The sequence below is a fragment of the Athene cunicularia genome (genome assembly GCF_003259725.1).
Source record: "Athene cunicularia isolate RWA chromosome 4 unlocalized genomic scaffold, athCun1 chr4_part1, whole genome shotgun sequence".
Lineage (NCBI taxonomy): Eukaryota > Metazoa > Chordata > Aves > Strigiformes > Strigidae > Athene > Athene cunicularia.
Genome location: NW_020799098.1, coordinates 2,143,118 through 2,157,570, shown reverse-complemented (window position 1 = coordinate 2,157,570; position 14,453 = coordinate 2,143,118). Strand labels below are relative to the sequence as shown.

Sequence of the window (14,453 nt, the reverse complement as noted above, 5' to 3'; positions counted from 1 at the left end):
TTTTTTCTTCTAATTTATTCCCTGCTCCATGCATTTTTCCACTCCCCCTGATTGTAGGAGGTCCCGTATTCATTCAGCTCCGCACTGAAGAGCATCAAACAGCCAGGGAGAGGCAGATCTCTAAAGATAAGCCTTTCCCTTATCGGAGTAAAATCAAAACAGGGAGAATAAATAAACCAGGCAAGAGCATGCAGAGATCCACATCCCTTTCCGTTTCCGCTAAATATTTCGTGGGTGCTTTGGTGCTGGGGTTGCTCCGGCACTTCAACCCAGGGCATCAGACAGCTGCTGTTTGCTCCTCCCTGGGCAAAAGAAAGGGAGCAGAGTCAGCTCCTGCTTTGGTTGCTCCTAAAGGCCGTTCCCCCGGGGAGCTCAGCCCGTCTGCTCCCTCCCTGGGGCAGGGTGGACAGTGTGGGTCTGCCTCTCCCCTTGCACAGGCCCCATCCTGCACCCCTCGGGGTGATGGGCGTTCAGGCAGGAGAGGCGCAGGGGATGTTTGCAGGCTCGGAAAGTGTTTCTCGCTGCCCTGCCCCATGGTAAGCACTTCGGGAATAAGATGGGCACCTCCATCCAGCTCCCTCACCCATCCAGGGGCTGGGCAAACACCCTGGCACCCTGCAGCCCTCCCGGGGACAGCGTGGAAAAAAAAAAAAAAAAAAATTTAAATCTCTGCGATATAGAGCACTGCATTACCTCGGGTCAGAGTCAGCTCCATCCCCAAGAGATTTTTGGGGGCAGATGTTCCCTGTGAAAGTACATCTGCAAGGAAAGTGCCGGCGAGCTAAAACAGGGATGTTAAGGCTGTACTTAACACCAGGGTTTCTCCTTTGCTGCTCAAGCATCGCAGCGTGTGTGGGAGGCTGGCTAAAATAGCTTCTTCGCCAGGGCAGGGTGTGCTGAAGCTCTGGGTTTTTTGGTTTTTGTTTTGGGTTTTGGGTTTTTTTTTTGGCATTACAGGTGGTTTTTGGTTTTTGTTGGTTTGGGTTTTTTTTTCTCCTTGAGAGGGATGATATGCCAGGATGGGCTGGGGCTGATACAGAACCACAACCTGCAAAGCCCAGTCCCTGCCTGACCTGGGGAACAAGGGCTGCTTCAGTGGCCAGTCTGAACTCATCAATATTCGGTGGAAAAACACACTCGGTATTTCCAAGCAGAAAGGAGGATCTGCAGGACTCCCTGATGCAGGAACAAAGGACTCAGCAGTCTCAAACCCCAGACAAATTCATCCAAGAAGAAAACCATCCCTCAAGGAGCAGCTGTTACATGCCAAAGCAGCCTGTCGCCAGATGCCCGGAGAGTTTCAGGAAAACCATCTGCTCATGAGCTGCAAACTCCTGCACTGCTTTCCACCTCTGGGACCAGCGTTTGGCAGGAAGGATACCGGGTCGGGGATGGGCAGGACGAATTTTTCCATCTTCCCTGGAGATTGACTTTGGGAGAGTAACACAGCAAGCAGCTCCTTTGCATTAGCAAGGACAGGGAGGGATTTTTTTTTTTTTTTTTTTTCCCCTCTCGATGTGTCGCTGGGAAGCTGCCAGCTTATGCACAGAGGCCAAGTCCATGTCCTGGCAGGGGAAGGAAGGAGAGAAGGTGCTTATAAAGGTGATGAACTTCATAGGCCCTTTGCTCTGGCCGACCCCTTACACTGCTTATGGCAGAGCCTCAAAATCCTGCAACAGCTTCAGGGGGCAGAAATAACCTCCCTCTCTCCCATCCCAGCCCCTTTTCTGTAGGATACAACCTAAACCTTTCACAACCCCTGCAGGTCTGGGGACTCCAAAGGAGAGTTTTCCCCCCGACACTTTTCTAGGGGAATAAGCTGTTCTGATAATTTGGGAAACAACAAAATCCCTGAAAAAAAACCAAGGGCAGAAAGCCACTGTCCAGCTCATGGGACATGCACTGAGTGGCTGGAGGGCACGTTCTCTGTATAGCCTGATTTTAGGGAAGACAGAAGGGAAAATGGCAAATTTTCTGTGAGGCAATGACTCAGAATAATGATTCTCCTTCTCCTTAGAACTCTTCGTGCAGCTTTTCTTGAGCTGCAGGCCATGATGACCTTACTAAGGCACTTGCTCCTGGGACAGGCTGGGAAACACTAATCGCATTTAATGGCAATTAAGGGAGGAAATGGCCAGTGCGCCTTAGCTTAGCTGCTAACCATAGCTTTCTCTCTTTGGCTGAGAAGAAAACACAGATTTGGGGGAGCAGGGATGTTGCCGGAGCAAGATGGATGAACCCCAAAGGGAATTGTCCTTCCAAAATAAAGCTGAGAAGTTGGAGATGCAAAATAGTCAATGTATTCCCTCTCCATCTGCAGCAGGCAAGAGATGAACAAAGCCCTCCCGCTGTTTCATGAAGGCAGTTCCCAGCTATACTCTCCCATCTTCCTGTACAAATGACCATTAAAGTGGCTCTTTTATTAACTATTGTTAATATTACACCCTATTAACTCTAATAGCAACGTAATAGGCACATTTATTAATATGCAAATTCTGAGAAATCTAATTAACTCAGAGGTCCTCAACCTCTCAATGTTTCCAGGACTAGCATCCCAAAGCAATTCTCTCTCTGTTGCAGTTGTTGACATTTCTCCTTCTGAGCAGACAGAGCCTACCCAGATGGATAAAATTAATCACTTGACACTATCAGCTTTCAAGGAGCATCACTAAGGACTGCTTTTGCCTCAGGAGAAGTTCACGATGAACTCGTCTGGTGTATCTAAACACTCTCTGATATGGAAAGAGAGGCGCTTAACACACTTTCATAGCAAGGGTGTCTGACGATCTGCCCCTGTGCAGACCCCATGGTGCTTCTCCAGCGGTTGTGATCGGGAATAATAATAACCATGACCTACCTGTGACTCAGAGTCGAGTCTTTGGTTTGTTTTTCTCTTACTGTATCTCCCCAAAATAGAGGAAAAAAAAACAAAACCCTAAAACACCCCCCAAAAATCCTCATCTATTTATAAAAGACACCCCATGCATTTTGCTGTCTGAGCAGATGGGGAGCAACTGGGAACCTCGTGGGAAAACGCCATCCAAACGAGATGCCCAAATAGCTCATCGCAAAAGATATGTTTGCTGAAGAGAAGGAGGAATTAATGCTGTTAGATGCAGCCACGCTCCCTCTGCTGGAGTCTGCACAGACAGCAAGCAGCTTTTAGTGTTTAAATCTCCCACGATGTGGAAATTTTAGTTATCTGGAAGGCTCTCCAGAAATTCTCTCCGTACCCCATCGCAGCTAAAGCCATCTGCTGGTAGCACCGATACCTCATCCCGGTGCCCTCCAAAGGCGGGACTGTCCCAGGGGAGGATGGGGAAAAGATGGAAGAACATTTGCCACAGGATAAGAATGAGGTGGAGGGAGAGGAGAGGAGACTTCCAGCAGCAAACTTTCGGCTTGCAGACTCTCCTGTCCACCCTAAAACTGCCTACGGTAGATGCTAAAAGGATTTCCAGGAGGGCTGATGAAGCTAGCAGAGAAAAATCAAAAAGCCTGAAATAGGAGAGGAAAGGGTGAAGAAAAAAAAAATTAGCTGAATTTTCCAACACAAACCCTTCAGCCCTGCAGCTCTGGCTCACCGCTGTAGTCACCCATTTGCCAGGTATCATTAGTGCTCGTTATTTATTCCAAGTGATGGGCATGCAGAATTTCCACGTGCTGCTCTCCCATCCGCCATCTCCAAGGGGTTGGGCAGAGCCTGAATTTAAGTGTATGCAGTTTTGGGGGCTCAGATAGTGTCACACAGTGCTGAACCAGCCCCCCTCAATGCGTCGTCCTGGCGTTACATCTCCAGCCCATAGAAATTTGTGAGGGATATAAGTGAGTGAGGCAGAACAAGCACTCCTGGACAAACTTTTTCTAAAATCCAGCAGGTTTTGGTGCCCTTTGGAGAGCAGCAGGAGGAGGGGAGGTTGCTTCAGGACATCATGGCAAACCTAGAGCTGGGAACATGAGCAGAGAGGTGAGCTCACAGCGCTCTGGCTGGCTCGTGGTTTCTCCACATTAGAGTAAACCATCAAAAAAACCCCACTTCAGTGCATGCTCCTCTGGTCCATGGCTTTAGACACGAGTGCTGCATATGATTTCCACTCGGGACTGGGGGCTGGCTAATCTTGCATCATGCCACGCACTCACCAGCTCCCCCTTTTGAGCCTGGGATGCTCTGTGCTCGGTGCCGAAGCGACTGGAAATGGAGATGGTGGGTTGGGGTAGTGGAGAAAGTATTGCAGGTTTGGAAATGAAACCCCTCCCTGTCTTCTGTTGTCTGTCCCCTAGATGGCACCTGCTCTCAGCAGATTAAATCTCTGATGAAAACCAGCAGGTTTTGGTGCCTGGGAAGGCAAACCGCTTGCCAGAAAACAAACAAGCAAGCTACAATTCATGGCTTTTTTTGGCTCTTACAACCAAAACTTGACATAGCTGACCTCTTGTTGGCTCCAGCGTTTGTGTTGCTTTCCATTCCAGTCCATCTGCGGGTGCTGAATCCCCCCAAAACACAACGGACGGGGGCTAACAGGTCCTTTCTCACTTGCCGCAGTAGCGTGCACATCTGGGGGCAGTGACAGACCCCGTCAGACCTGGATCTCTCTGGGAGGATATTTCAGTTCTTTACAGGGCTGGGAAGCACAAGGAGGAATATGCCAACTCCATTTTTAGTTTAAATCAAAGCAGGACATCGAGAGGGTAAATGTGTTGACAAACTCCTCGTGTCAGTTTGAGGAAAGCCCAGATGCAGCCATCATAAATAATCCCTTTTTCCACACCCTCCATACCAAGACACGGTACAGGGCAAAAGCACAGATCGCACCTCTAGGGTCTGGCACCTCTTTGGACAGTTTATCCGTGCAATTTTTGGCCAACAGATATTTGAATCCCTCCTGTAAAGCTCCTGGCAGCACATGGCATATGTGTCCTAGTGGGAAAGGAAGGGCACGGTGAGGAGAAATAGATCCCCATCTGACCCCTTCCCTTCCCAAGATCAGATCTGCAACAAATGCCACTGCCACTTAAATCAACTATTAGTAGACATCTGCTTTGGACGGGGACACTTTGCAGCTGGCAGGGTTATGGCCTTGCCCAGCTGCCCGCAGTTGCAGGCAGAGGCCCATCGGCTAAAACCCTGCACAGTGAAACTAGAAGGTGACAAACGTGTCCTGCCCGCCCCTTCCCTGCTTCCCATGTGTTTATGGTCCTGATGTCCCGCATGATACCTCACTTCAGCCTAAAGGGGCTGCACAGCATTCCCAGCTTTCCAAGGCTACTCCTGGGCACCAAGCGGGGACCTGAGGGCTGTCCTGGGGAGAGATCCTCAGGGACTGGAGACAGAGAGACACCATGGGCCCAGATGAGCCCATGGCTCCCAGAAGGCTTTCTTTGAGTGCACAACCACTTACCCATTCTGTGTCTGTTCTTAGGACGTCCTGCCTGCTTTTTGGAGGTCCCTTTTTGGACCTTGCTGTGAAGTGGGATGCAACATATCTGTCTAAAACGAACAAAATGTTGTGAAAGGGCTCATGAGCCTCCCCAGACCCTGGCTCCTGCTTCATCCTTTTTAGAAGACGATGGTACCAGACTGGTGCAGCAAACAGTCTGAGCACTCCTTCACTTCCCCGGGGACTGGCACATCTCAAAGGTCCCCAAAATTTGAGGCTGCCCACACGCTCAACATCCCTCTGAGGTTAACACTGCAAGGACTGCTTCCCCCTTTTCTTGGTAGCCTGTCTGCATATTTGTTTTACTTATCTATATTTTTATATATATAAAAATATAAGAGGGTCACCACCATAACTTCCAGGGCAGCACATACTGGAGGAGGTCAAAACAGGTCACCTGCATGGAGGAGGAATGCCACAGGACCTGGAGAGATGCAGTGGCTGGAGGCAAAGAGCAAATTTACAGGCTCCGGCTCCTCTCAGATGACACTACGAGACCCACATAACCATTCCCAGTCCTACTCTTACCTCAACCTCAACTTACATTCACATGCAAAAAGCCCCTCTTTCTGCAAAACAAGCTCCTCAAGGACCTTGACTGGCTAGAGGGAGCTGGAAGGCAACTATCCAAGCTTGAGTCCTGTGGTAGGTGAGGAGTAAATGTACTCCTTGGAGAAGTGGATCATTCTCAAGGCTCCAATATAACACAAAATTCACTAGATTTTGGACTCATCTCTGTTTTGGATGATACCAAGGAAGGCAGAGCCACAAGGGCAACACTAGCCAGGTCTAGATGCTCTCAGTGCACCATATCAGATAAGAAGTGCAGTTATTTTTTGTTTACATTTCCCTGTTAAAGCATGAAGAATCCCATTTTTGACTCCCCAGACTCCCACCGGTAAGACAACACATATCTCTACGTTCACAGTTGAGATGCTCAAATGCTACAACTGTTGGGGATTAATTACAGAAGTACCTCAGCTATAGGGATCCCCACCAGTCACCAGAGAAACGTGTAGCGCTAGGAGAGAAATCCAGGCAACGCTGGCAGCTAAAGGTTAAATAAAGGACACTGATTAGGCACAAAGTAGAAATATATAAACAGTATACTTCTTTTTATTTTGTTTTTAAATACAGAGTTTCCTTATACAAGAAAGGAATTCCCTCTGCCTCCCCGACCCAAGCAACTCTTATCAAAAAGAAATCATCCACTGTAAAATCAGCACTAGATAGAGGCATGCGCGTTCAGAGCATATTTAGCAAGTGCAATATCTATAGGCCATATCTCCCTAAATAGGAACATGTGCTTTCCCTCACTTAAAATAGTTCCTGGGCAATCTGTGACAGAAATCTCCTGGTCCCCATATACAGAAACATTTAACCAGTTACACACCACATGAAATGTTGGGAAATAAAACCCAACGCTGTTCTTTTCCCGGCTCCTGCACAGAAACGGGATGCAGGATTTATGATGAGACAGCTCTGCCTCAGGAAGGTTTCTCCTCTTAAATCACCCCCTCGGAGCTTGTTCTGCATTTACACTCGCTCCAAGGGAAGCAGGAAGGGAAGTAAGGGAGTATTTAAGATACAGCCCCTTTCTCAGGTCGGACCAAGGGGAAGGGGGCTTGGTTTGCACAGACAGAGTAGGTACTTCAGAGAAGTAAGGATTTTTTTGTCTTTAGTAAGACAATTCCTGTTTTCTGGGGTAACGTCTGTGTGGGAACGAGGTGCAGCTTCACATCAATAAAGAGGACAGGGAAAACAGAGGGGCTGAACACTTCTGAAAATAACAGAGCACTAAGCCACCTTATTAAATCAGCGCAGCTCTGCCAAACACAAGAGGCTAAATCCTCCAAGGGTCAAACAGCACAATAAGCTTCTCGCTTTCCAGCAGCTGCCATGCTTTGCAGCTGAATCATGGTTTCTCCTATACGAATAGATCCACCTAGACCTGCTGGGCACCTCAGATCAGACCCTAGCACCTGCCAGGGATGGACACATCCAATGCACACCGCAGCGGTCACAGCTCACAGGCACTTAAACCAGGGTCCTAATTACACTTTGGCTTCAGAAGGCTCGGAGATGGGAGGTAGCTGCTAACACCTGGGCAGGCAAAGGAAGCTCTGCAGTAAAGATGTGAATCACTTAAAAGCTTATTTATGCAGGTTGGGACTCTGCTGGGGATGCAATTTGAAATCAGCAGCACTGGTCCCAAATTTGAGAAGTTCAGAAATAGGCAATGCTATGGATATATGCTGTAAATAACTAGAAAGGTGGCTATAACACAGCTCCCGAGGTAAGCAGTTCACGGAGAGGAGGGTACACTGCCCAAGCTCAGTCGTGTCACTCAGATGTCAAACACACACCTCCTGGAAAGGGATCACCTGCAAAACTGGAGATGCCATCGCTCACGGCACCAAGGGCTGCACCTTCTGCTCCAGCCATGTTACTTTGCCATCACTCATATCGATGCTGTAGAAACCATCTAAATCATCCAATCATCTGAAACTTACCTAAATTCGATACTTGGAAAAAGCAGGCTGAGACCCTGATTGTCGCCGAGAGGCAGAGCAAGTCCTGATCTCAGCCCTTCAGCAAAACCTCCCAAGCACCGAAACTGATAATCCAGCTGCTGGAGATGTTGATTTTCTGCAAAACCCTGATCCCATAACAAACATTTTTGTGCTAGAGAGCTTCGCCCCCACCCCCACCCCCCACCAAGCTAAAAGCAAAAAGGCAGCATAGCTCAGGTCAACAAGGAGAAAATTTAATTGCAAACTGTTTTTTCCAACTTCGACATTTCTTTCACCTTTTGGACTCCCACCTGCAGCTAAATAAGGGATACTGATAGCTTTTGCAGCAGCAAGGATTTGTCACACAGATGACCAACTGAGATGCCACATGCATCCCCTCTTCTGCTCCAAGAGCAGACTCCAGCTCTCTGCAGCAGAGATGCAGATGGGGAGCAGAAGGCAGCATCTCCCCCAGGACAGGCTCTTAATATTTAATGCGACATCAGAACAGCGCCAAGTGATCCAAGCTCATGCAGAGTTTTCTACAGCCAAGGATTGTCTTAGTTTGAAAGGAAAACACAGAAAAGCTGAAGAGGAAAGTGCTAATTTGTATTTCTAAAGCATGTACTCCGGCAACTCCCTCGCCTGTCTGCTCTTTACACAATATTGATGGTTTGCTCTTTGCAACCAAATCTGCAGCCAGTAGTGTAATGGACAGGGTTTGGTACTTAAATGCCTTAATTAGATATTGAAACAATTAAGACTATTCTCTTCTAACATCCACAGGCTTCAGCACAGATAGAAAATGGGGCAAACCCATCCCATTATGTCTATTGAAGTTGTTTTGGAAGCAAGACAGATGAAAGGACAGCCCAAGTAGGACACTGCATCATAAAGTAGTCATCTAAAGAGATGCCAAAGACAGTGCAACTGTAGAACAATTATGAATCCCTCATAATTGTGTATTATGGCAAAGCGAGCCCCAGGGGAACAGCCACTGCCATGCTGCTGCTCAGACACAGGCTCAAGTCCTCCAGAGGAAAATTCCCACTCGGTACTTTGGCGGCGTTTCCACAGTGGGGATGCCAGAGCCAACTTCCAGAGAAGGGCTGGGGAAGACGAGAGCTGGGTCAGGAGATGACAGAAGACAGCTTGCACTAAAGTTCTGGGGGGACAGATGCAAGGGATGAGCTTGAGCCAATCCTGGTTCTGCCTGTTAACCTTCCAGGCAGGCAAAGACAGAACACAAGGAATGAGAAAAAAAGTTTGATCAAGGAGTAACGTGAACATGTGTCAATAATAGTGCAGATATGCTTACTGGGACAGAGACTGGGAAATTGTAGGTGCTTTGGTAACATGCCATGTCTCAGGTCCCTTTTGTATTGCCAAGAACTCTACGAAAACAACCCCCCTCCCTCCCACTCCCAAGCGCTCTCCAGCTACATCCAGCTTTGGCCAACTTCATGTTTCTTCAAAGAGCGTCCACAGAAAACAGTTCAGCAGCAGTGTCTAAAGCAGCCAGATACAATATGCAAAAGTTTACAGTTTCAGTCTTTTGGTACAGCTGGGGATGAGGGCCTTTGGGGGAGAACTGTTTGACCTACAGTATATGGAAACGTGATCATCTACCATACTTCTTTTCAGAGCATCCCAGTTCACGTGGGTCGTCAGGAAGTGTGTATCACATCCCACAGCCGTTGGGCTCATCTTGAAGCCTTTCACCAGATGGCAGCTCTGAAGCAAGCCAGCTGAATTCATTTACTCCATCCCCAACCTCTCGCAGTAATGTGCTGATGCATATCCAAGTAGAGCTTGACATTTATTAATAGCTTCAAACGTTGACACCAGGGAATTCGGAGATTGTTGCTAGTGAAGTTGTCAGATTTGCTTCCTAAGCAATCTAGAAAGTGCTATGCTGCCTGTTCAGCAGTCCATGTTTTCATCAACTTTCCTTAATTTACATGGAGAAACACATCTATTTCCATACACAGCATGTCAATAGTATTTCTGAAAGCAAAAAATAAGTCTCAGACCAACAAAACTATTCAGGTATAAATCCAGTTTTAATTGTCAAGCTAACTTCTAGCTCCTACATTCAATGCAAGGATCAAGAACTACAACTCTGGGAGCAGAAGTTTATTCTCTCTCCAGTCTCTGATCGTTTTGGCAGCTGTCAAAAGGTAACTTCCAAAATCCACTTGTTTCAGAAGCTTTTTACTACCTTGTGGTTCCAGGTGAACGTCACGGACTCTTAATAGCAATCAACATCTTTCAAACCCAGTTCTTTGGCAAGTTATACATAGCATTGTGCGTATATAAAGAGCTTATAATAAAACTTCTTTTACATTCTAATTGTCTTAACCTTCACAGAAGTATTAAAGTGCTCAATTGACTCTGAACAAACTCTCCTTCCCTAGTTAGCCTACTTCCTGGAAACGCCTGCAATTAAGTCAGCAAAAACCAGAAGCAAACAAGAAGAGAAAAGGTTTTTGTATGAAAAAAAATCCTCTGCAGGATCATTACAACCCCTCATGAGATAAGAGGCCTTGAGACTCACATCTCCCTTCTACCCATATATTGAGACACGGCTCCAAATACTCAACCAGTCTAAGCCAGCACAAATTCTTTTCCCGATTTATGCTGATTTCCCATCAGTTGATTCTTTGGCCCTTAACTTCTGTACAAAGAAAACCCTGCAAAACAGAATCCTATTGATGCGACAAAGAAAATAACGACACTGGAGTCATACTGGTAAAGCAGCAGCAGAAGAAGATACAAACAAGAGTTGTGATGGATAGTTACACACCGCACACCCGACCCTTCCCCCAAGGTATCTGGTTTTTAAGTTATTTCAATTAGCAATATTTGACACTATCTGAAACGGATACTTTCAAAGAGACTTTAAACGGGGATATTTTTGGTCCTTCTAAGTGGGGAGGTAGAGGGTACATCCACAAAACTATTTCCTCTGGCAAGACCTGCATGCCTGTTCACCCCACTGTGCCCAGTGTTGGAGAAAGTTTCACCCAGGGCTTCTGTTCTTCTTCAAAGAGACCAGAACCACATTGCCTTCGGCACATCCTCTCCTTCCTCCACCCACAGCACCCACAATATGATTTAAACCATCCCACAGGGTGACTTCTTCCTGCCAAGAGCCGAGACACCCGAAACGCAACCCTAGGACACGTGTGTTTAACAGCTTACTCAACCGGAGGATGACACTTCTGAATCCAGTTTTGGTTAAATCTTTTGACATCCGTGGGCAAAGCGCATTATTCAAGCATCATCAGGCCTCTGCACTCCCTGTCTTACAACAGGTACTGAACTGTTTGCTGTCACCTGCTCTTTTTCTGTTGACTGAAGATCAGACATACTTTTACCCCCTCTGCCTTTGCACTGCCCAAAACCCTGTTTGCTGACTGTCTGATGTTTCTACATGTAGAACTTGGTAACAGCTATTAGTGATCTCATCATAGAAATGACTCAAAAGCCAGGAAATCTTGTTGAAGGTGGTCAGAAACCATGCACAGATTTATACCTGCTGTCACACCACTTATCAGACATGGCACGAGTTACCCCTGCTGCCTCCATGGCTGACAGAGCCAACCGCGTGGTATTACCTGCTTGGCCGGACTGGGGGGGGGGCGCAACGTGAAGGTCATGCTTTCAAGGTTTCATGGTCACACGATGTTGTTTTGCTTACTTAAGCTGAGGGCTTTCCCCTGCGATTGCTCGAGGATCTATAAGCCATGGCCACTTTTTTGGGAACACTCTTACTGCTCTCCTCCAAGTATCAATACAAAGCTGAAGGGTTTCATAAGAAAATAAAAATTCAGTTTTTCATACACATTTTAGAGCTGTAGGCAGCTACCTTAAGATGAAATACCATCTGATATTTAGAACAAATACACCAGATCTTCAGTGGCTTGGGTCTGGCTTGGTTTCAGCATGGGAGCTTTTTACCCAGTGCCTTCCTCCCTCATTACAGAGCTGGTCTTCCTCATCATGCAGAGGAACACCCAAGCAGTAGGGCATGTGCTGATAAAAACCCTGCGCCATTTACTGGGCAAGCAATTGGTAAGAAACACTTCTCTGCTAATAATATATTTGCATTTCATTTTATATGACTTTTCTTCCCTCATTTCTACTGTTTTAAAAGTTCGTTATCTTCAGAAGTCCACATTTTTCATAACACTTTACCTGTGATCTGTAGTGTGCAGGAAAGGGCAAGCACTGAACTAAAGGGCAGCTTACTTCACAGTACTCCAAATAAGAAAACTGACCATAGTACGAGCAAAATTAAATAAACTGAAATATAAAAGACAGCAGAAGTTAGATTCATCCAGAAATATAATATAACATCTGGGAATGGGGAAAACTAGAGATTAGCTACAAAACAGAAACAATGAAATGACCAACAAATACTGGATTAAGTGAAAAGAGGAAAACTTTCATTGCATGCTTTACATAAAATGCAAAATTCACACGCTGGAGCCTCAAGACAGAATGATGAAGGTCTCAAGCCATGGGAAGAAGAAAGCAAAAGAACATCTTGAATAAAGCAAAACATGAACAAAACCAGTAACTGAGCAGCTTCAAAAAGAAAAAAAGTGACCATATCTCAAACGAGAAAAAGCAGCACTGAAGCAGAGAACAGGTATATGGTCAAGACACCACAGGTAACACTGACTGCACAAAAACACTTGATATTTTGAAAGAATCAGGCCTATTTGTATATCTATGCAAAAATATATACACAAATCCATATGTATATATGTACACATAGGCACTACTGTACATATGTATATGCAATCATCAACACAACCGCCCTTCGACACGTTTCAGCATCTGACTCTGGGTGCAAGCAAGAATGTTGCAGTTGTGCAAAACTACACTTCTGTGTTTGATTACCAAGAAGCAATGGTAGAAAGATCCAAAATAATTCCCAAATAGCTTAGACCCAGATGCAGTTTCATCAACATCGCCACGTGAGCCCAACCTCTGAACATTTCCAGCTCATTTGTCAGAATTAAATATTCATCCAAAGTGGTGGATTTTATCAGTACAGATTACACCTGCTTCCAGCTGAAGAGATGGCCAAACATCAATCCTGACAATCCTTGGTTTAGTCCGAGGCCATCCCACCTGGAATACCAGTTTGGGAATACTGGATGCACAGGAAATTTAATTCCAAGGCCAGAACGGGACTGTCATTCTGCAAAAGAAGGGTCAGTTGCTGTCCTTACTGTGTTTTGGAAGAAAGGGACGTGGTGCATAAAACAGAGATCCCCCCCGCCCTCAAACAAGGGAGCACATAACCACTCTGAGAACGCACGCTCCAACCGTATGAATGTGTTGATCTTCGGGGTTTCCAGTTTGGGGATGTGGAAAGTAGCATTTTCCATAAAGCTTGCTTGCCTCACAGCTCCAAAGAGCATCGGCCTCCCAAGTCCAAGGCTGTTTCAACACTCAGTTGGTCTTTGATACGTGTGCATTACCAACGCCATGTTAGAGCAGAAAGAAAGTGGTGAAAGAAAGAACTGCAAACAGATTGTTCTACGCCTCGGCCAAGCCGCTTTCCAACTCCAAACGAGCTGTCCTCGCTGCTCCGTGCACGGAGGACCCCGTTTAATGCTCTGCATCCATAGCATCCAAGTACTTGGCTTCGATGATCCTAGGGAGCAGGTTATACCTAAGATTGAACCAGAGAGATAGAATTAGTGCTTGTTTATAATCATGTAACATTTTGTTGTCTGTCCCAAGGCTCTCAGCTGAGTTTGCCCGTGGCCATGCATATAACTGATTCACCCAGCTGAAGGGAAGATGAAGTGGGGGAGAGTAAAAACAACTGATCCTCCAAGTAAATGCAGCATTTATAGGAATAAGTGAGGAGCTGCTCCTCGAAGAAGCCTCCTCGTTTCAGTTGAAGAGGAAAGAGAACATCTTCATCCTCACAGGAGAAAAGTCGCTATTCAAGAGCGCTCTGTCACCACAAACCTTCAAGGTGACAAAAATGTACCAGTCTCACCCAACCCACAGTATGCTGCTGGTTTGGGCTGGGGAGGCAGACAGTAGCTTCCTGCTGCTTCCAGTTTGCTGGTGGATGGGTTCCTTTGCCAAGAATCATCATTAATTTCTAATTTCTACTTTCTTCACCACTTTCCCTATAGTAGGAATGTTGACCAAAGACCTGCACACAAGGGTTATTTGTCTTGCCATTCCTCAGTTTTCCAAATAGCCCAGGTCACTCCTTTCAGCTCTCACCACAGAGAAGCTTTACTAGACAACCCAGAAGCTTTAGTCTTTAGAGAGGCACCAAATCTATCAGCAAGACTCAACACTGTGGCAAGAGGCTAAGAAGGGCTGTGACATTCATTCCTCCAGCTGCTGGTAAGACTCTATCCCTACCCTGGGTCTGGATTCTCCATTGGATCATGGAGACAGCGATTCCCTTACTTTTGGGAATGTGATTTTTTTTTTTTTTTTTTTTTTTTTTTTTTTT

The 14,453-nt window shown here is 46.3% G+C and overlaps 1 protein-coding gene across 4 annotated transcripts in view; it reads right to left on the bottom strand.

Moving 5' to 3' along the window:
• Positions 1-11,596: 11,596 nt before the first annotated feature.
• The window catches only part of SLC4A11 (solute carrier family 4 member 11), a 94,095-nt gene continuing 91,238 nt past the window's right edge, over positions 11,597-14,453 (bottom strand). For all 4 annotated transcript variants that reach the window (XM_026847094.1, XM_026847091.1, XM_026847093.1 and 1 more), the window contains one exon: positions 11,597-13,643. In XM_026847094.1, the coding sequence (XP_026702895.1) occupies positions 13,580-13,643 (64 nt within the window). In that variant the 3' untranslated portion in view covers positions 11,597-13,579. The remainder of the gene's footprint in view (positions 13,644-14,453) is intronic.